At 43.5% G+C, this 22,525-nt stretch overlaps 1 protein-coding gene across 7 annotated transcripts in view; it reads left to right on the top strand.

The window, feature by feature from the left end:
* The window catches only part of CEP128 (centrosomal protein 128), a 361,449-nt gene that overhangs the window by 290,588 nt on the left and 48,336 nt on the right, over positions 1-22,525 (top strand). For all 7 annotated transcript variants that reach the window (XM_073610796.1, XM_073610792.1, XM_073610795.1 and 4 more), the window contains one exon: positions 21,434-21,483. In XM_073610796.1, coding sequence (XP_073466897.1) covers positions 21,434-21,483 — 50 coding nt within the window. The remainder of the gene's footprint in view (positions 1-21,433; positions 21,484-22,525) is intronic.

Genomic DNA, 22,525 nt, shown 5'->3' with positions numbered 1-22,525 from the left:
GCAATTTTTTTTCCAAAAATATGTAGCAGGATTCATATTGGCCTAAATTTATAAAGAAATTTGTTTTTTTTTTTTAGATGTTTTTATTGGATATGCTTTCTAGCAGAAAGTAAAAAAAAAAATATTTTTTCCAAAATTGTCTTTTTTTTTTTTTTTGCTTATAGCACAAAAAAAAATGGCCCGGTCATAACGGGAGATAAATCTTCTGGAGATCAACTGATTAGTGATTGTAAAGGCTATTTTTTCCTTTTTAAAATAAAGATGATGTTATACTCACCTGCTCTGTGCCATAACATGGCACAGAGTGGTCCATTAACTCTTCCTCTATGCTTTTCATACATTTGAGCGTAAATCACAATTTAACTCTTTTCCTTATTTTTATATGCCGTTATAAGAGTACAAAGCATTTAAGGTGGAGTATGATATAGCCTAAATGGTCACCAAAAGGGCTGATGGCCACGTACAGTGACTGTTGAAAGACGCATAGAGCATTATGGGTGGTGTTGCATGTGGTCTGAATAGTTATGGCAGATGTCCTGCTGATGGAACAATTTATTGCGTTGATTTTATTTCAGTATTTGTTAAGTACTTGACCTGAAGAGGTCTCAATGGCTTCCAGTCTAGACAAGGTCAGGGAGCCAATAAACCTGCTATTTTCCTTTCGGTCTCCTAGCTGCACATTTTGTGAGTAGAAAATGGCTCAAACACTTTGTTCTCCTTATTTTGTTCTGGGAAGAGGAGCTATAAATAGACATCATGAAAAGCCGGCAGCGGTCAGTGTGACTCGAGTTTAAGTTTTGACGGCTACAGACACACTTACATGTGCTGCTTTACAAGTTCCTGACCTCGCGTTTCTACGGAGTTGATGAGTCGCCAGATCAGTCTCTTCCCTGGCCGCCTGCCATAATGTCTCCCATTTAGGGAAGCCTGGCTGCCATAGGCTTTTGTACTATCACTAGCGTGGGGGTTGTTGTCTGTTTATGTATTTTGTCATGAAGAGGTTAACTGTATGGGTTGTAGTGGACATCAGTGAGTATGGATGGATGTATTGCCATATTATGGCAGTCAGTCTCTCTTTTGGCCACAGCGTGCTGTTATTTCTGGGTGTTGGAAACAGTGCACAGGACTCCGGGTCATATGAGCAAGGTCTGCTTTGTGTCAGATTCATAAAACAAAAACGATGCGTGCTGAGGAGATGAATCTCTTACTAACATTTTTTTTTTCCTTTTACAAATTCTCATGTGCTTCTTTAGTTGCTCAGTTTGCTAATCTTGGACTTGACTCGCTCAGTCAGGGTGACCTGAAAAAGCCTTTTCCTCTGATCAGATCTTGCTTCCTCCAGTAATAACAGCTGTGTTTTGCTTGTTATGTTGTGTTCTGCCTTCTAGCGTTGTTCTTTCCACACAAAAGGTAGATTTGACCGAGTATTGGGACACAGGGTTATAGCTGGGGTCACCTTCCAGCCACTGCAGCCTGCTCTGGAGCAAGGGAACAAATGGTCAACCAGATCACTCTGTGCACTTGGCGGAGGTTGAATGAGGACAATAGAAAAGATGAGCGATGGCACCTGATTCTCAATGGGTTGGCATTTGACGTAGAGAAAACTGTTTAGTCAGGCAGTTTATATTAGCCATCCCATTCATTTTTGCACCAGGAGAATAGCAAGCAAGACCCTCTCCTGCTAGCTGCCTTGTATTGGCCCCTCCACTTGGCATGCACGTAGTGTGCCCACTAAAACGCACAGCCCCGGTGTCGCACAGAATAAATCACGGTGCACAAAGGGCAATTTAATGGTTGCAAGGGCAATAAATAATGGCCCCACAAAAACTGACCTTTCCAACCCAAACACAATCATTCCATCCCAGTAGCCTCAGTGGGCAGATATTGTGCTGACAATATACCATTTGGATTCTTTTAGTGTGAAGTTTGGGGGCTGTACAGGGAGGTGAGCGCTGGCAAAGATGTAAAACCAAACAGAAGCTACGCTTTGCTTTAATTTCCTGCTACTCTCACCACCTGTATAAACTTTCCCGCGGTTAATCCAAAAGACTTTCAGCGTTCCCCTTGAAGTTGCAGCTTCCTCCATCTGAAGGGGCCTCAGCAGCTAAGACAGGATTTACATTCCCTTGGCTGCCAACAGAATCGAGCTGTGTGAGAATAATATCAGAGCCGGTCACATGTGGGAAAAAGAAGTCGGATTCCCAGACAGAGGGACGGTCTCCAACTCACAACCCTTGACAGAGCTCCTGCCCAATGCTGGCCTGAGAAAAACATTTGGATGGGTCATTGCAATAACTCATAATGAAGCCTTTCGAGAATGCCTCGTCCCACATTTAAATATTCATTGCCTTTACAGTCTGTTTATCTGTACAACGAGGTGACGTTCTCCGACTGTACGGATGAAAGTTTTATACCTTGACTTGGCTGGTCATCTTCAGTGGTTAGAAATTTGTAGAGAAGGTAATGAATGAACAAAATCGTGTCAAAATCCACCATACCGGTAGTTGTTACTAAGCTTGCTTTTTCACAATGTTTAAAGGGTCAGTTCATTTCAACTGACGTTCCATTGAACTGTGATATATTCAAAGGACACCTGTCCCAGTAACATGCAGCACAGCATTACCCATAATGTTCCAAGCCTTCTCCATCAACCTCTGTTTTTGGCATCCAAGTGGTTGGGGTTGGTGAGCAGTGAGCACCAAAGACAGAATTTAAATTATTCAGATATATCTGCTACGGACGAGCAACAGTGTTTGAATTGTCCACCAACTTGTTGCAAAACCTTGGAGATTCCATTGGTGAGATTTCTCAGCAGTAACTTGTCTCTGCTCCTCCCATAATGGTGACAGTTCCATAATGAAGGTGCCATGCCCTCCAGAACAGGAGCCTTAGGTGTCAGAAAGACTCAGCACAGAATGTAGTACGAAGTGGAGTGGGTAAGGTGAATATTGGCCTGGATGGTTCATGCAATAGTTTCAGTCTGAGTGTGGGGGGTTTAGGATTAATTTTTAGAGAAAGGTAGGGTCAGATTAGTGTTAGGGGGATGGCAAGTAATGAGGTGCGAGGATAGGATGGGGTTTACTGTGAAAGTGAAGGTAAGTGTTGGGGGACATGGATGGTTACAGTGGTGAAATTCTCACATGATGACTGTGTCCAGATGTCTGTCTCTGGGTTTGAAGATCTGTAAAAGGAATGTACTTAATTCTCACAAGGTGTGAATCTTTAATTATTTGTTGGCTCTCTATTATGGGTAACATATAGTGGTAGGGGGAGGCAATAATTTGGGTTAGATATCCTCATAAATTTTGGTGAGGAGATCTCTCCAATGGAGACATGTAAGAAGTTAACCATGCAAAACCTAAATATCGAATCTGGGAGGAGTGGTTCTTTAATTTCAGAGACTTGTTTGGTATTTTGCACTCTTAAATGGAGTAGAGGCTTTTAAAAAATAGATTGAAATGCTGGGACCAGTAAACAATCAGGTGTGTGTTGTACTGTGCACAACTGAGTGACTTTGATTTCATTTTACACAGCGTGGAATGAGGATCTGTATTATCGGGATACGTTCTGCTTATTTTCATAGCTTTCCAATGTGGGAGGCTGTGAGGCTCCAGGGGTGTGCGGTATTTCTATATGCGGCGGTCCTGTGGATGCACACGCTAAATGTAGACAGAGGGAAATTGATTCCTGGGTTTATCTTTTCTGCACCATTAAACTCACAGCGTTAACAGTCCTCCATTCGGAGGAAGGCGGATTACAGAAACTATCGTGTCCTTTTCAGTCTTGTGTCCAACTTTGTGTCCAGCTTTACGTAGTCATTATTTATATTTGTATTTATTTTCTGCAGTGTGTCTGTGATGTCATGAAAGGCATCCATGAAAAGTACGTAAATATCTGTACAGAGATTGTCATTTTCTTTTTCATACATCACGGGACACAGAGTGAAGTAGTTATTCTTTACTTACTGGGTTATACTCCATCTCCAGGTGAATGCACACTGGTAGACCAAAGGTCTTTAGACAGGAAGTGATCCCCTATATAACACCTCCCTTCCTGTTGTCTTTTGCTGTGTTACCTTATGTCCACGCACAGAGGTGCGCCATTGCGCAGCCTGGTTTACCATGACTCACATGCGTTCGCTTCATGGCTACTGGGCGGCCATGGCACACACAGCTTGCCACGCAGTACGTTGTGTGTACACCGAACTGCGCATGCGCTGTAGCTTTAAGATGGCGCACGAGGATTCACTTCCTGCACATATACAGCCGCGTGTGACCGCGCACATGAGCGCGCATACGCAGAGCCATCTTATTTAAACAGTTAATGGCTGACGTGCAGCACTTCCAGGGGACAGCTGTGGGACACAGAGTATGCTCTGTACCATTCACTTTAAAGCAACTTATTCCTCCTTACCTGGGTCACGTGAGTCACTAGGTGTTGGCAGGATTGTTGCATAGGGGCTTGGTGAACCCTAATAAAGGGTCTCCCTTCTGGGGTCAAATACTAAACCCAGGTACTCCCTTTTTTGTGGCTTGCAATGTCTTCAAAAAAGAGGAGTGGGGTTAACACTACAGGGAAAGGCACACCTATGTTGTCAGGCGCTCCCGAGGAGCCTAGTCAAAACCCCAGTGTATCCCCTGAGAGACCAGAGGCTTCCGGGCAATCTGAGCCGCTTCGCCTGTCTGGTATTGTGCCTACAGTCAACGCTGCTGCTTCACCCTTTATCACCAGGGATGAACTGTCTTCAGCCCTAGCTGGGTTAGAGCACAAGATTGCTGGCATGATTGCCAGCAATCTTGGGAGGTGCTTTTACTAGGGGAAGGCATGGATCCATGTCTCTGTTTTGCAGGAACACAGGGTCAATGCCTTCTCTGACAGAATGGCAATCTGCCTTGTTTACATAGGCAGATCGCCGGTCTGGCTCTCTGCCTAATGATCAGTGGTTGCCGGTGGCAAGAAGCGTGACAGATCCCCCTCCCTGAGCCTCCTAATTTAGAGCAGGAATGGGTTGAGAAAGAGAAAGGGCTAAGGACTTAGGAGATGGCCCGGCAGATGCGCCTGCTTCTGAGGAATCTGGACCAGAAGATGTCCAGTTGGTATCACAGTTTGGGGTCCCTGAAGCCTCCTCAGGCTGCACAGGCTTTCCCCTTGCAACCACTGTTGGAACAGGCGGTGTATGCTGATTGTGAACATCCTGACAGGATTTTTGTTCCTCTTAAAAGGTTTTCTATTTTATATCCCATGGAGGAAAAGTTTGTTTAGAAATGGAGCATGCCAGCCGTAGATCCATAGTCTCTTCCTTAAACAAGAACTTAACTTGTCCAGTGGATAACGCACAGGGCTTGAAATACGTTGTTGACAAGAAACTGGAGTCATTATGAAGGGCTTCCTTTTCTTTGGCCAGTTCAGCTATTCAGCCACCTGTTGCAGCAATTGGAGTCTGCCAGTCCTTAAAGGATCAGGTCAGATGGCCTTACAGGCCTAACCAGAAAGATGGTCTTGCTGAAAATAGGGCAGATATTCCTTGAGTGCTGTGTTTTGCTGTAGATGCCTTAAAGGATTCTATACAGCAAGTGTCTCGGTTGGCTCTCCTGTCTGTACACATGCGCAGACTTGTGTGGCTTAAGAACTGGTCAGTCGAGCTTCCCTGTAAGAGGTTATTGGCAGGTTCCCCATGGAAGGGGAACATTTGTTTGGTGATGATCTGAACAAATACATCTAAAAGATTTCCGTAAAGAGAAGGACCAGACGTCCCTCCTTTAAAACCTTGGGGACTTCCTCAGGTATTTCAGCACCAAGGCAGTGCCCCCGCCAACATGGCACTACAGCCAGGGGCAAGCCCCAGGGCCAGAAAAAACACTGGGTCCAGAACTCTTCTAAGCCTGGCACCAACCCCTCCTTTTGGGGGGGCGCCCCCACTCTAGCGGGTGGGGGGGAAGGTTGTTCCAATTTGCGGACATTTGGAAAACAGTGGTGCAGGACAAGTGGGTCACCTCAACAGTATCCTGTGGTTACAAGCTGGAATAAGGTTTCCTCCTCGGGGGTTTCTAAGATCTAACATTCCTGCGGATCCTCCAAAAAGAAACCTATTGTTTCAACCACTAGAGCAGTTGGTGCATCAGGGAGTGATCATACAGGTTCCAGTGTCCCAAAGAGGCACAGGGGTTTATTCAAACCTGTTCACAGTTCTAAAACCAAATGGGGACATCAGGCCCATCTTAGACCTAAGATCCCTGAACCAACATCTGTTAATCCAATCCTTCAGGATGGAGTCAGTCTGCTCGGTAGTAGCCTCGCTCCAGATGGGAGAGTTCTTATCCTCCATTGCTATCAAGGACGCGTATTTTTCAGCCTCATCAGAGGTTCCTACGATTTACGGTAGAGGAACGTCATTTCAAGTTTGTGGCACTGCCCTTCGGGCTTGCCACAGCATCTCAGTTGTTTATAAAGATCCTAGCACCTGTATTGGGTCTTTTAAGGGCCCAGGGGATCTTGGTGCTAGGATACTTGAATGACCTCCTGCTCAGAGATCACTCACTACAGGCCCTGGAACATAGTGTAGCCTGCACAGTGTGGTATTTAGAAAACCCGAGCTGGGTCATAAGTCAGCCGTGAGACCAGCTCAGTCTCAAGTATCTAGGTCTGATCCTGGATACGGTCCAGGCAAAAGTGTTTCTGCCACCCGTAAAGATCTGTGCCCTAAAGAATCAGGTGCGTCAGGTAAGGGGCACCAGGCAACCCTCCATTCGGCTCTGTATGAGTCTTCTGGGAAGAATGGTGTCCTCCTTCGAGGCAGTTCCCTATGCTCAATTCCATTCCAGGCCTATACAACAAAACATCTTGTCGGCTTGGAACAGGAGAGCACAAGCCCTGGATTACTCCATGTCCTTATCTCCCTGGGCACGCTTAAGCCTAAGCTGGTGGTTGCAGGATGGGATCCTGCAAATAGGAAGATCCTGCCTCCCGGTGTATTGGAGAGTACTGATCACAGATGACAGTCTCTTGGGCTGGGGAGCGACCCTAGAGGGGCTCAGGGGAGATGATCAGGGGCAGAGCCTGCCCATCAACATCCTAGAGTTACAGGCTGTACGTCAAGCCCTACGGTCCTGGACGGTGGAGCTTCAGGACTGCCCCATCAGGGTTCAGTTCAACAATGCCACTGCAGTGGCCTATATAGACCACCAGGGTGGTACCAAGAGCAGTTCAACTCAGGAGGAGGTGAACCACATATTAACCTGGGCAGAAGGATATGTGCCGGTTTTATCAGAGGTTTATATCCCGGGAGTAGAGAACTTGAGGGCAGATTATCTCAGCCACCAGCAGATCTGCCGGGGTGAACGGTTCATACACCGAACATGTTTCGGAAATCTACCAGCATTGGGGATGGCCAGAGGTCGATCTATTGGCATCCAGGTTCAACAACAAGCTACAGCAGTTTGTGTCCTGAACAAGGGATCCCCTGGCAATCTGAGCAGATGCTCTGGTAGTTCCATTGAACCAGTTCTCCCTGGTCTATGCTTTCCCCCTCGATCACTCTCCTTCCACATTTGTTGCACAGGATTCGGAGAGAGGAGGTTCCAGCCACCTTGGTGGCACCAGCTTGGCCCAGGAGGCCCTAGTTCCTAGAGATCATGAGATTGGCAATAGATGGGCCATGGACGCTTCCACGCCACCCCGATCTACTGTCTCAAGGTCCTAAATTTCACCCCAATTTACAGTCTCTAAATTTGACAGCATGGCTATTGAAGCCAGGGCGTTAAAGGATTGTGGCATCGCAGAACTGGTGGTGTCTACCCTAGTGAATGCCAGAAAAGCAGTCACTAGGAAGATCTATTATAGGATCTGGAAAGCCTATATTGCTTGGTGTGAAGCCAGAAAATGGCATCCTCGGAAATAAGTGTTTGGGAGAATTCTCTTTTCTACAGTCGGCTGTGAAAATCAGATTGGCTTTGAGTACAATCAGGGGTCAGATTTCGGCCTTGTCAGTATTCTTCCAAAGGCCCTTAACCTCCCATTCACTGATCCAAACCTTTATGCAGGGGGTAATTCATTGGCTTCCCCCCATTAGGTCACCTATGTATCCTTGGAACTTAAACTTGGTACTGTCTGTGTTACAGAAACAACCGATTGAGCCTATCAAGGAAATTCCATTAGTCTTGCTGTCACGTAGGCTAGCCTTCCTGATGGCCATCACCTTGGCTAGAAGGGTTTCGAAGTTGGCGGCCCTTTTATGCAGGGAACCATACTTGATCCTTCACCACGACAGGGTTGTGTTACGACCTGTTCCATCCTTTTTGCCAAAAGTGGTGTCAGCCTTTCATTTTGAATCAGGACATTGTTTTGCCTTCTTTTTTCTCTCAGCCTAGTTTGGCGGAAGAGCGACGACTGCACTCCTTAGATGTAGTGCGAGCAGTCAGTTTATTTGTCTAGATCTGCGGAGATCTGGGGATCAGACTCCTTTTTTGTTTTACCAGAAGGACCCAAGAAAGGCCAGGCAGCTTCCAAGACTTCCATTGCCCATTGGGTCCGTCAGTTGGTCATTCAGGCCTACAATCTATAACGTAAAGCTCCTCCCTTCAGGATGAGAGCTCATTCTGCCAGGGGTTTAGGAACCGCCTGGGCTTTTCGTCATCAGTTATCTGTGGCTCAGATTTGTAAGACTGCTACCTGGTCTTCAGTGCATACGTTTACAAAATTTTATCAAGTGTATGTTCGAGCAGCTGAGGATTCTGCTTTCGACCGCAATGTACTGCCTTCTGCCGTATAAGGTCTGATGGCTATTGTTTGGCAGGGTGCCTCCCTCCCCTCAAGGCTATTGCTCTGGGATGTCCCAGTACATAATGAATAATAGCCTCACTCTGTGTCCCATGATGTATGAAAAAGAAAATAGGATTTTTTCGTCATACTTATCTGCAAAATTTTTTTTTTTTTTTGTACATCACGGGACACAGAGGTCCCTCCCCTCTTTTTGTGGGATTCAGTGCTTGCTACAAAACTGAAGTACTTCCTGTAAGAGGTGTTTTATATAGGGGATCACTTCCTGTCTAAAGACCTTTGGTCTATCAGTGTCCATTCACCTGGAGATGGTGTATAGTAATAAATAGCCTCACTCTGTGTCCCGTGATGTACTCAAAGAAAAGGATTTTACAGGTAATTATGAGGAAAAAATCCTATTTTTCATTGCACACAGTGCTGAGCATCAGCAGATTTTGTCTTTGTTGACCTTGTATATTTTATCTCCGCTTAAAGTGTTAGTAAACCCATATTAACCACTTGACCTCCGGAAGATTTTACCCCCTTCATGACCAGGCCATTTTTTGCGATACGGCACTGCGTTACTTTAACTCACAATTGCGTGATCGTGCGATGCTGTATCCAAACAAGATGCATATCCTTTTTTCCCCACAAATAGAGCTTTCTTTTGGTAGTATTTGATCACCACCGCGGTTTTTATTTTTTGCGCTATAAACAAACAAACTTTCTGCTATAAAACATATACAATAAAAAAATTTAAAAAAATCAAATTTCTTTATCAATTTAGGCCAAAATGTATTCTGCTACATATTTTTGGTAAAAAAAAAATCCCAATAAGTGTATATCGACTGGTTTGTGCAAACGTTCTAGCGTCTACAAACTATGGGATATTTTTTTTTTACTATTAATGGCGATCAGCGACTTATAGTGGGAATGCGATATTGTGGCGCATAGTCGAGCCACTGACGCTAATACAGTGATCAATGCTAAAAATATCCATGGTCACTGTACTAATGGCTGGGAAGGGGTTAAACATCAGGGGCAATCAGAGGGTTAACTGTGTGCCTAGCTGGTGTTTGTGCACTGTGTGGGGGGTGCTTTTACTAGGGGAAGGCATGGATGATCCATGTCTCTGCTTTGCAGGAACACGGGGTTAATGCCTTCTCTAACAGAATGGCAATCTGCCTTGTTTACATAGGCAGATCGCTGTTCTGACTCTCTGTCTAATGATCAGCGGGTGCCGGTGGACATGGAGCCCGCGGTACCTGTCGAATCACGTACTAGGTACGTGATCCGGCGCAGAGCAGTCCGCATGTGGTTAAAGCCTAACCCCAGTAAAACTACAAGTCCTCCCATGCACTGTAAGGGTTAAATGCTTGTTTCTGTCTAGTAGATGGTAAAAGCATTTCACTTACCCAATTCTCAGCTTACCCTGGTAGACGGCGCTCCCCTATGCTGCCAGCAGTGGGCTGTTCCCTGATGGGTTCACATTCAGTCCTGAGCTATGAACCCTGCACTGGTCTTGATGGCGGTAGAGGACCTTAGAAGAAGGCAGAAGAGGCTGCAGAGTAAATTCCAATGACACGGAGAAGCCTGCATCAGGTGGGGGAAGAAATGCTTTTGAAAAATTCCCTAGACATAAACGGGCAGTCGACACTTGCAGTTCAACACCACAAGGAGGGAGTTTTAACTTTTTCTGTAGTTTAGTGTTAAATTTTTACCAATATAGATACTTTTTAGCAATAATGAATCCCTATTATTCTAATGAACTTGTCTTATTTCCCAGTTACCTGGTGATCCTGCCAACAGCTTCTACTTGCTCCCTGATGATGACAACGTTAGACCCATGGTAGTTCCTGGTCTATTGTTGTCAAGCCACCCCCCCCGTCGTATGTGCATACAGCATCCTATACGTTCTAGTAGTCTGCCTCACCTCCCAACCTGCCCCTATCTGGGGACTGAGTGGCTTCTGTTATGGACATTGCACAGGGCTGTAGGCAAGGAGTGTCGAGGGATGTCAATCTACCCTGTATCCCTGCCTACAGCCTGGGGGCAGTTGTTTTTGTCCCCATGGAACTAAAGAGCTCCAGAAATGTGATGTTGGTGCCTTGCGCTGTGCATTGTTATGTGACTGTGCCCACAGCCCTCAGAGGCAGGGATACAAGAGCAGTCACGTGACTGCTCAAAGTGACTAAAAACATATTTGTATACGTTCACATTTTCAGATAAATGGCCTGTGGCAATGGGTAAGCATTACCATTTATGTGTTTGAGATGCCTTTAGCTGGCCATAGATGTGTAGAATTTTGAACAAAAATTCTTAGGAAAAGAATGTTCAAAGAAAATTAGTTTTTTAGTCATTAGTGGGTCAAATTAATGTTCGTTTTGACTGTAGTAATGAGAAAAGGAACAGGATGGAAATTTTTTTCTTGAACAAATTTCGAAGAGTGTATTTAGTTTTCCTTTGGTAAAAAGTGCATTCGTTCCAAAATCAAATGTTAAAAGCAAGCAAAATCTTTCACACGACATTTAAATGTTCTGAGAATGTTTGTACGAATTTTTATAAGACTTTTGCACAGAATTTTTGTTCAAAATTCTATCCATCTATGACCAGCTTTAGGTATACTTATACTACTTCAACCTGTATATTTGTTATCAGTTTTCCTATCAAAAAGTCTATTGCAGATTTGCAGATTCAATCGGTCCTTTGTTTTTTTTTTTTTGGCTCCACTTACCTGTCATGTTGCATTGTCCTGGAGTCAGATACTCACCTGCCCAGCGGATCCAGCATTGTCCTGCTGCCAACACTGATTTGGAGTAGCAGCCTGGGTCCCGCACCACCATCTTGGTCCTGTTCAGTTATAGGAACCCAGTTGCCTCTTCAGTTTTCAGGCAGCCAGCCTCTGATGACTACCACAGCTCTGCCTAAAGTTAGGCCGGCCATAGATGGAGCAAACTTCTTTCCTGCAACCACAGTGTTGATGGTTGGAATCCCTCCCGCCGAGCCATTGTTTTCTCGCAGCCGGGGGTGGAAGAAACTGTCCCTGCCAGGAGAACACAGTGTTTATTGCTAGCAGCTATGACAGCTGTTAGCAATAATTGCTTGTAAAATCTGGCAGGCTGCCTGTACCTAAGTTGATCAATCTATCAACTTGGGTACATTCAGCCTGAACCATACATGATTCAAACAGCCTGTGGCCAGCTTTATTCCCTACTCCTGCAGCCTTCTGGGATATATGATGTGGAATCCCAGTGGGCTGAGGCAGCAGGGATATGTCATTCTTGTCCAGATGAGAATGGCGACGGGTGGAGCCAAACCCAAAGTGTAAAAAAAAAACAGTGTGGTTTCATACTGTGGAGGGCAACGGCCATGAAGAGCCGTAGATGACCTGGGGGATGAAGACCGCTTTAATGTTTTGGCCCTGGGGAGATGGACACGAATGCAGGCATATAAAGTGTGCTGGTCACGAAAGGTATATGGAGGCTGCCAGTGATCACCTCTTCTGAGAATGCTAGTTGCCTAGGTGATCTTTGCTTTCAGTACTTTGATTAACTCCCCCAAAAAAGTAGATCTGAATTTACCTTGGCTTTTATGTGCTACGTGCTTTTTCAGGGTCATGGACTCGGTAGTACTAAAGACTACTACTTCTAGCTACATTCCGTCTATACTGTCTGTGTTCTGATATTTGCTGAATCCCAAGCTTGGCTGGCACTGCAGCTTTTGGTCTGTGAGTTCTACAATGACTTGGAATGGGCTGATAGAAAGTCTAGCTGGTTATGCTATTGTCAGTTTCGCTACTATTGTGGCCAGTTTAAGCTGAATCCTATTGCTGTCTTCTGCAGCAGCTCAGAAGTTAGTCCTTCTTCCATTTGAACAAGCAGTGTTTTTTCATTTTGTTTTAGAAGTATTCTTATAAAATATATTATCCTACTATTTCTGGTGGTATTTTGCAAACTGCTCCCCTTTCCATGTTTTTCTGTTCTTTGGAAAAGAGATGAGGAGAGATACAAATCGATAAAATGCAGCAAAGTCTGGGAGGTGTGGAGAAAGTGAGCTGGAGGTCAACAATATGTAAGAATTATGGGGGATCAGAGGAGTTGATGAGTGGGAGTCATTGAGGAGAGCGGTGGAGAATAGTGAGATTCCGGGTCACATTGTAATGAACTTGTATACAGAAAATGTCTAAGATAAAGTTCTTTATTGGGTATCTTATTTCACACCACAGCCTGTCTCTCCCCACCATACATGACTGCCTAATCTTCACTTGGCAGCACAGTACCTATTGATATGATATAACTTGGTCTCTGGTAGCATACAGTGAGCTGTATATAAAAATGTCTTTATTTGTGATAACAAGTCTCTCCTCCCTGAGTTTCTACCTCTGGTCTCCCCGTCGAGTTAGAGGTTTCCTCCTCTGCCATCTGATATTTGCGCTCTAAATCCTTCACAAACTTCAGTACATATATGGAAATTTCCACATACCTGCGGCTGTATCCTCCTCCACTGAAAAGTGTGATATTTATCTAAAAATATTTGTTCAGACCTTGAAAAGTAAATTATTCATGTGTACGAGGCCTGTGATCTCAAATGAAGATCCTGTTACCCCGAAGCACAGCACTTTTCTTTTCTGTGGTGAAAAGGAATGGATGTCCTTGTGAATAGGAGCTGTCTAAAAATGTGGCCACCACTCTTCTGAGCACCCTATAATGTGGTCACCACTCCTCCTCTGAGCACCCCATAATGACATGCAGTCACAACTCCTCCTCTGAGCACCCTTTAATGACATGCGGCCACCACTCCTCTGAGCACCCTATGTCATGCGGCCACCACTTCTCTGAGCACCCCCCTTTAATGACATGCTGGCTCCACGTGTCTTGTCTAGGACACGTGACCACCCCTCCACTTCTGAGCTGTCTATAAAGACACACAACCACCATTGCTCCTTTTTAGCTGTCAATAAAAACTTGAGGTCACTACTCTAATTCTTTGAGCTTCCTTTTAGTGACAAGCGGTCACTACTACTCCTCTGAGCTCCCTTAAGATGACAAGTGACCGCTACTCCTCTTCTGAGCCATCTATAAAGACAATAGACCATCACTCCTACTCTGAGCTGTATATAATGACATGCAGCCACCAACACTTCTGTAAGCCATCTAAAAGTGACACATGGCCATCGCTCATCCTCGCAGCTCCTTATGACATACAGCCAACGCTCATCCATGCTCTGAGCTCCCTCCAATAATAAGCGACCATCTACTGTGCCATCTATATCAACATATGGACCCCACTCCTCCCCTAAGATCTCCAGACACAGCCACCACTCACCATTTAAACTCCTTATCTGTCTTTACTGACACATGGCTAGAGATGTGAAGGCCCGAAAAAAAAAACGGAAACATTCGGGACAAAAAAACGTTTTTTTTCCCTGAAGGCTTTTTTGTTTTTTTTTTCCAAAAAATTGGAAAAATTTAAAAAAGAAAAAAAAATTGTGGAATATTTTATTTTAACATGGTGAATTAAATATTTTCCAAATCATTTCTAAAAAAATGTATGATATCAGATTATTCTAATTTCTGTGCACTGAGTGAGGACAAGCAAGTCCTAGGTAACAAACTGAACCCTCCAATGCAAGAACAGTATGCATTTCTTCCTTTAGGAAGTGCTGTGCTGCTATTGTAACAAGAACCGGTCTTGTCAAACCTTACGTTTTTAGAAGTTCCTAATTGTGATGACGGACAAAAAAGAGTAGCTGTAGAAGCAGAGACGGATACTGACAATTTCAGCTCAGAAAATGATTCTGATTAAATGTCCATTTAAAATTAGTCCCACTCTCTTAACACTTCCCCCATCTTCAATTCTTTTTATGAGAATGGGGTTTTTATTTTTATTCAATACTGTGGAGAGGAAATATGAAAAATTGTTACTTTTGGTTTTGAAAATTGTTTTGTGGAGGCTTTTTGGCTGTTCCACATAAACTAGGAAGCAGTTCAGGAGATTGTTGCTCCCTTTGTTACAAATAAATATTATAAAAAGGAAATTCTGTTTGTGATAATTGTTTGGCTGCACTATATTTTTAATATGCTAGTTGTGATAATTTAATGCCAAGTCAAATTGTCCATAGTCATATTTTATATTCCTAAAGTAACAGAATGAGTTTCAATCTTAAAAAGACAAAAAAGTGCTAATGTGGCATTTTTTTCCAATTTTTCCGAAAATCTCAGTTTTTCCCCCCCAAAAACAGAAAAAAACAGGTTTTTTTTCCGAGCTTCAAAATTTCCGGAAATTTTACATCTCTACACATGGCCACTACTAATCATCTGACCCACCTATAAGGACACTTGGCCACCACTCATCCACTGAGCTGTATGTGACACTTGGCCACCATGTGTCCTCAAGGCTTTCCTAAGCGTTGACAGCTCGATGGTGAAGGTTTGCATATTTTGCTGTGGGCTAGTGAAGGCAGCTTGTTGATAAATGGGGGCAGAGAGAATCAGTATGGTGATTCCTGTGGTCCTGATACTCTGTTCTGCTTCCTTATCAGATAATTAACCTTCAGGATTGTGTCACGTTAATCTCTGTGGATAAACTCTGTTTTGCTCATTAATGTTTCACTGGCATTGGAAAATCAGGTTTTCATAGGAAATTGTCTGCAGACATGAGACAGAATTGTAACAGATTTGTGATTTTTCTTTTAGCCTGATGCTTGGAATCGTTCGTCTTGTAAATAACATCAAGTGGTTCTGCCACTGCCTGTTTGACAATTTTGCAATCAAATGAACATTCCTTTGCATAAGGCAAAATGATGGCAGCACGCAGCTCCAAAGCAGCCGGTTGGTAGGTGATGTGAAAGTGTGTGCCAAGCCTTCCTTACTTGCAGATAAACCTTCGCCTGCTCCATATCTTGCTGTGACACTTGTGCCAAGCCTTGCAGTTTGTGCGCTTATTATTTCCTTTCCATATCTGGCCGCGTGCTGCGCTCCCAGCAAAGGCTGCACAAACTCATTTTACTGGAGCCAATTTAATGCAGATAAATCGGAGGCAGAATGTCCCCGCACCGACTCAGATTAGACCTGGATGGAAGTCACGGAGCGAAGGGGCCTTCCATAGATTTATTGTACAGTTTAAATTCTGCAGAGGAAAAAAAATCTTTTAATTCCCCTTGGTGGTCATTTACAGCCATGCCGCCTGCAGCATAATGTGTATTAACACCGTGTGTTTTTGAAGCGGGAACAATCGCACCACACTAATAATATCACAATACAAGGCATGAACTCCTGTACTGAAACATTCTGTGCTGTGAAATACTGATGGTGTAATATTGCCCATATAATCAGATTTGAGTTTATTTAAAGTGGTGCCCAAGGTTACAATCCAGTCATAAGGTTTCCCATTTCAGTTAATAATAATCTTTATTTTAATTAACGCCTTTAAAGGTAACTTCTCGCAATTGCTTTTGCATTTGAAAAGAGAATTTTGCCAGGCCTGTGATTGGTGGTGTCTCCCAACAATCAGTGTTTTCTCACTGCATTGTGCCTTTAAAGTATCCGCCAATACCACCAGTTCAGTCCCTTATCTTAGGGGGGATAGCAATTGGAAACGTTCCAAACCTTGGCCAATTAACAATTCTTATGTGGGGTTTCAGACATTGGTGCCTTATAGCAATCAGATTGTCCTTGCTTGTCCAACCTCTCCCCACTATCTACCGCAGTATAGTGCCTTGAAAAAGTATTCACACCCCTTGAAATTTTCCACATTTTGTCATGTTACAACCAAAAACGTAAATGTATATTATTGGGATTTTATGTGATAGACCAACACAAAGTGGAATATAATTGTGAAGTGGAAGGAAAATGATAAATGGTTTTCATTTTTTTTTTTTTTTTTACAAATATCTGAAAAGTGTGGTGTGCATTTGTATTCAGCCCCTTTACGCTGATACCCCTAACTAAAATCTGGAGGAACCAATTGCCTTCAGAAGTCAACAAATTAGTAAATAGATCCACCTGTGTGTAATTTAATCTCCGTATAAATACAGCTGTTTTGTGAAGCCCTCAGAGGTTTGTTAGAGAACATTAGTGAACAAACGACATCATGAAGGCCAAGGAACACATCAGACAGGTCAGGGATAAAGTTGTGGGGAAGTTTAAGGTAGGGTCAAGTTATAAAAAAAAATATCCCAACCTTTGAACATCCCACAGAGCACTGTGTTCAATACATCACCCGAAAATGCAAAGAGTATGGCAACTGCCAACCTACCAAGACATGGCTGTCCAACAAAACTGACAGGCCGGGCAAGGAGAGCATTAATCAGAGAAGCAGCCAAGCGACCCATGGTAACTCTGGAGAAGCTGCAGAGATCCACAGCTCAGGTGAGAGAATCTGTCCACAGGACAACTATTAATCGTGCACTCCAGAAATCTGGCCTTTATGGAAGAGTGGAATTTTTTAAATAAAGCCATGAGAAGTCCCGTTTGTGAGAACCCATATGGGGGACACAGTAAACATGTGGAAGAAGGTGCTCTGGTGAGATGAGACCAAAATTGAACTTTTTGGCCAAAAAGCAAAACTCTATTTGTGGTGGAAAACTAACACTGCACATCACTCTGAACACACCATCCCCACCATTAAACATGGGGGTGGCAGCATCATGTTGTGGGGATGCTTTTCTTCAGCAGGGACAGGGAAGCTGGTCAGAGTTGATGGGAAGATGAATGTAGCCAAATTCAGGGCAATCTTAGAAGAAAACCTGTCAAAGTCCAGACCTAAATTCAATCGAGAATCTGTGGCAAGACTTGAAAATTGCTGTTCACAGATGCTCTCCATCCAATCTGACAGAGCTTGAGCTATTTTACAAAGAAGAATGGGCAAAAAATGTCACTCTCTAGATGTGCAAAGCTGGTAGAGACATCTCCAAAAAGACTTGCAGCTATAATTTCAGCGGAAGGTGGTTCTACAAAGTATTGACTCAGGGGGGCTGAATACAAATGTACCCCACACTTTTGACATATTTATTTGTAAAACATTTTGAAAACCATTTATCATTTTCCTTCCACTTTCCAATTATGTGCCACTTTGTGTTGGTCTACCTACCACATAAAATACATTTATGTTTCTGTTGCAACATGACAAAATGTGGAAAATTTCAAGGGGTATGAATACTTTTTCATGGCACTGTAGTTATAAACTTACAAGGTCTAGAGAGGGCTTCGACTGTGGCCTGACATCAAGAGGCCACATATGTAATGTTAGAGAAGATGGCCAGAGACTGTTTACTTACTACAAGGGTTGGTCACAGGCTGTATAAATCCTGTAAGAGATCGAGACCGGGGACATGTTACACAAGACTTCTGGAGATCACTGCTATTACAGCCTCATGACAGATCAATATTAATAGCACTCCCACAAGGTCTAGAGAGGGCTTTGACTGTGGCCCGACATCAAGAGGCCACATATGTAATGTTAGAGAAGATGGCCAGAGACTGTTTGCTTACTACAAGAGTTGGTCACAGGCTGTATAAATCCTGTAAGAGATCGAGACCGAGGACATGTTACGCAAGACTTCTGGAGATCACTGCTATTACAGCCTCATGACAGATCAATATTGATAGCACTCCCACAACCGACTACTGGGGCCTGCAAAGGGCAGAATGTGGCCTTTGGGCCACAGGAGTTTAGAGCGATCTTACACTCAGACGTCCTCCGCTGGAATGTCTATAGTATTCTGCATGAGTCTTTTTACACCCACTGCTCTCAGGCTGCCATAGACCTATAAGAACATGCTGGGATTTGTTTCTTAACAGCTGGAGAGCTCCAGGATAGATTATGCTGTGTGGTTGGATGTTTTGCACTTCTGGCAATGTATGAACCTGAGCTGATTTGCTCCGCATACGCAACCACTCAGGCCACCTTATGATTGTATGCACAGTATTATAGTTGCATGCACCTTGTTTAAAAAAAATTAAAAAACGGTCGTGTCTCCTTGTAACTATCACCATTGCAATGGTATAAAGGAACCACCGCTTTGTGTCTAGAACTCCTGTCCTCCCATTTTTATTTGACAATATCTCATCATATTCACACATATACAGCTGTGTACTCTAATCTGGCAGCATAGATTGCATATAAGGAGTACTTGGGAAGAATTTTCAGATTGGCTGTCCCATTACCCCACCACCTCTCAAGTTTCTCCACAGTCAGCACAGGTAGGGAGCAAGTATGCCAACAGACAGTCACAGGGGGTTTCCTTGAAATAGCTCTCACACAAACCAAGCTGGAAGTCGCACCTATGCATTCTGATTGCGAGTGTTTTATTGAGTATCACAACACAACATTGCGGGTTTTAAACATTTTTTGATGCGCTTCTGAGTCCAAAGGAACCCTAAATAGGTATTATTATCACCTAGCTTTCAGCAGAGCCTCACAACACAACATTGTGTACAAAAAGTTCAGTTTGCACCTTTACCAAACTTGAATGGGTTCAAAAATGTTTTTATACTCAAAATATAATTTGGAATCTACGTTTCCTCCCTCTTCTCTCCTACAGAATTGGGAAAACATTTTATTACTTTTGAACAGAATAGTACCAGCAACGTAGCACTTTCTGATTTCCCCACCTAGGTGAGAATTACATAGGGACGTCCTGATGCCTCCTGGAATTGCCAAGTCACATCTCAGGAAGACGGGTAAATTTACTCAGAGGCACAGGTGTGCCATGAGACTTCCCACACATGCACACAGAGGTCTCTGCAAGCCTTGTCTGGCCTCTTTCAGTGCACAGACATGCCACAGGTCTCCACCAGGTCATGAATACCTGGCAGAGATATACGGCACATATGGGATGTTTAAAGACGCCGGTGCAGGAGACAAATATTGCCAGGGGGACGTTTATGTTTAAAAAGCTGAACTCTATGTAGGTTTTCTTTTTGTGCAAAGTTAAATTGGTCTACCTTAGACCAATATAATAAGTATGCATGTTACATACCTGTGGAAGAGGAGAATCACTATATGAGCCACTGCTGCCACAGTGATTCTCGCTGTCTTCTGGGTCCTGTGCTGAGCAGTTGCCCTACTGCATAGTGAACACAAGGGGTCGCTTGCTCGGCACAGGCACCATTCAGAAAACACGGCATTTTTCTCAAGGCATTCTCTGATTGGAGAAGATGGAGATCCTGATTTTACCTATCCTATCTCTCCACCTCTTTCAATCGGAGAATGCTTTGCATCCACTGAGAAAAAATTGTTCTCTGAATGGTGTAGCACAGGACCTGAAAGACCGCATTGGCTACTACTGTGATTCTCTACTTCCACAGAGATCAGCCAGGTATGTAATATGCATACTTACATCAGTCCAATCTGGACCAACGTAACTATGCAAAACTAAATCCATACCTCATAAAATCAGTTCAAAATGTATTCTGCTACATTTTCTTTGGTGAAAATAACCCAAATCAGTGTTTATTGTTTGGTCTGTAGGAAGCAGGTATGTATAAACTGTTTGTTTATCTTTTGTTTTTAAGTGACCCTTTAATATCCCTTTAAAGCTGAATCCAAGCACATATAAAATACCTTTCTGTCATTATATATTCATGTAAAAATGCATCTTTAAAGAAGTACCTGGATCTGTGTTTAAACCTTCCTGTGGTCTTTTGCATAGCAGAGCTCAGTCTGGAAGAGGTGCTGCTGCTCCTCGCTACCCAACTGGAAAGGCTGGTCCTAGACTAAGCTGTACTAGTTAACTGCAACAAAGCAAAGTGAGGTCACTGATCTAGCTAGGCTGCCTGATAATGCTTGGGAGTGATGTCATCACGGCAATCATTACCCAGAAGCTGATCTAGCCGAAGATGACAGCGGGGAGCTCTGAGATGCTGCAGCACTGGAGAAAGAACGAGTACAGTTCTGTTTTAAGGCACTCATAGATTGCTCAAAGATGATTTACAAATAATCAAAGCCAGTGGAAAATGTTCAGCCGAACAGGAACTACATCTAGTCCGATGCTGTCACTGTTCGGTAGTGGAATTGTATTCAGGCTGCTGCAGCTACTGCGGCTGCCTAAAAATAATAGCTGGCAGTGGAAATTCCACTGTTTAGCGTGTATGAGGAATTAATTGACTGATCTCCTGTCATTCAGCCCAACGGCTTTACAAGGGAAAAATCAAGCTGTGTAGACCTGATCTGTGTACACAACAGAAAGCCTTTCTGCAGTCTGACAGGCAGAGGGCAATCTGCAATTATCCACATCTAACAACATTGTACCGAATGGTTTTCTGTCAGTAGAAGACTCCTGTAGTCCATCACAGCATTCTTGTCACTGTTTGAAAGCCGGACTGAGATTGAAAAGAATCAAATAAGTTGTACTTATTAGAGCAAAGCCACGTATACTGCATATTACATCTGGAATGTTATGGTTTGGAGATGGGCGCTGTACACCGGACTGGTGTTTTTTGTGCATGCATTGGGCATAGTATCTATTTCTTTATAGGTAGAGCCATTTTTATGGAGCAATAAAAACAAATTAGTAGAATCCATCAAATGTACACTTCAGATACTGTAATACAGTATCCTCTGTTCACTGGCTCTGTGGTTAATCTTCCACCTTACCTGTTGCAGGAATTAGTTTTTGTTTTTTGTTTTGCATTATTATTCAGTTGAAATACTTTATTTGACTCTCTTCTGTTTGTAGACTTTATGGAAAAGGGGCGCAGACGAGACGATGAGATGTGGCTTTTACAGGTGATGATTTTTTTTTTCTTATCATTTTGATATTTCAGTTACAGATGGAGAGTAGTGGGTTTTTACCAGTAGGATTTGTAAATCTCTAGAGGTTTCCATACAACAAATTTTATTTTCTATAAAACCACTTTAAAGTGGGAATCTGTAAGAGTCTCCACCCCTCCACCTGTTATAGTAATGTATCCTTACCTGTGTGTACGGTTATTCCCTTGTATAACCTCTTGCCTCTAAGTCCCCGCTGGTAGATTGACCTGAGCTGCTGCGTCACTGCTGACAGGGTGGAGAAGAGGGAGATAGTCAGTTGAGAGAAAGTGAAAGTAAAACTAAGAAGCTGCTGCTTTGAATTTTGAGGATGAATTGCTTCACATGCCTGCAGCTACAGGGGTTATTTAGGGCTTGCTTTTCAGCTCCTTTACTACTAGCTAGGAATATGACAATGTTCACAGCCTGGGCACAGTTTTACTTTAAAGTGTTACTAAACCCAGGAGCCTGCATGCACTATATCTGGTTTGACACAGTACACAGAACATGGAAATGCAATTATTTTAGTAAATATAAACTGCTAAATACCCTTTTCTCATCAGCGGTTAGAGCAGTCTTGTGACTTCTATCAGTGTCCAGCCAAGCACAGGTTAAGCTTGTAGGATTTTTCTGACTGCCCTATGAAACTGCAAGTACCCTGACCCTCTGCCTGGACAGGGCTGATTGGCCCTGTGCTGATCACATGCACCCTCCCAAGAAAAAACCTCTCTAGCAATACACAACAAACTGAGCATGTGTAGCCTGACTCCATAGGTTCTGTGTTATCAGGAAATTAGCAGGGGACAGTGAGATCTGTGCATACAGGATTAGGTTCCACGGTAAGTATAACCAGCATGCTTTACTGCATATACAGACTGATTTTACCGTTGTGGGTTTAGTAACAGTTATTTAAGGCTGCGCTATGTGACTACTATAAATAAATAACGGGCATATCCGATGTAGAGACCCAGGAGTTCAGCATAAGGATGGTGGGAACCCCCCATAATGGACACATCAGATG

Source organism: Aquarana catesbeiana, linkage group LG13 (assembly GCF_042186555.1).
Source record: "Aquarana catesbeiana isolate 2022-GZ linkage group LG13, ASM4218655v1, whole genome shotgun sequence".
Taxonomy (NCBI): domain Eukaryota; kingdom Metazoa; phylum Chordata; class Amphibia; order Anura; family Ranidae; genus Aquarana; species Aquarana catesbeiana.
This window is presented reverse-complemented; position numbering and strand designations above follow the sequence as displayed.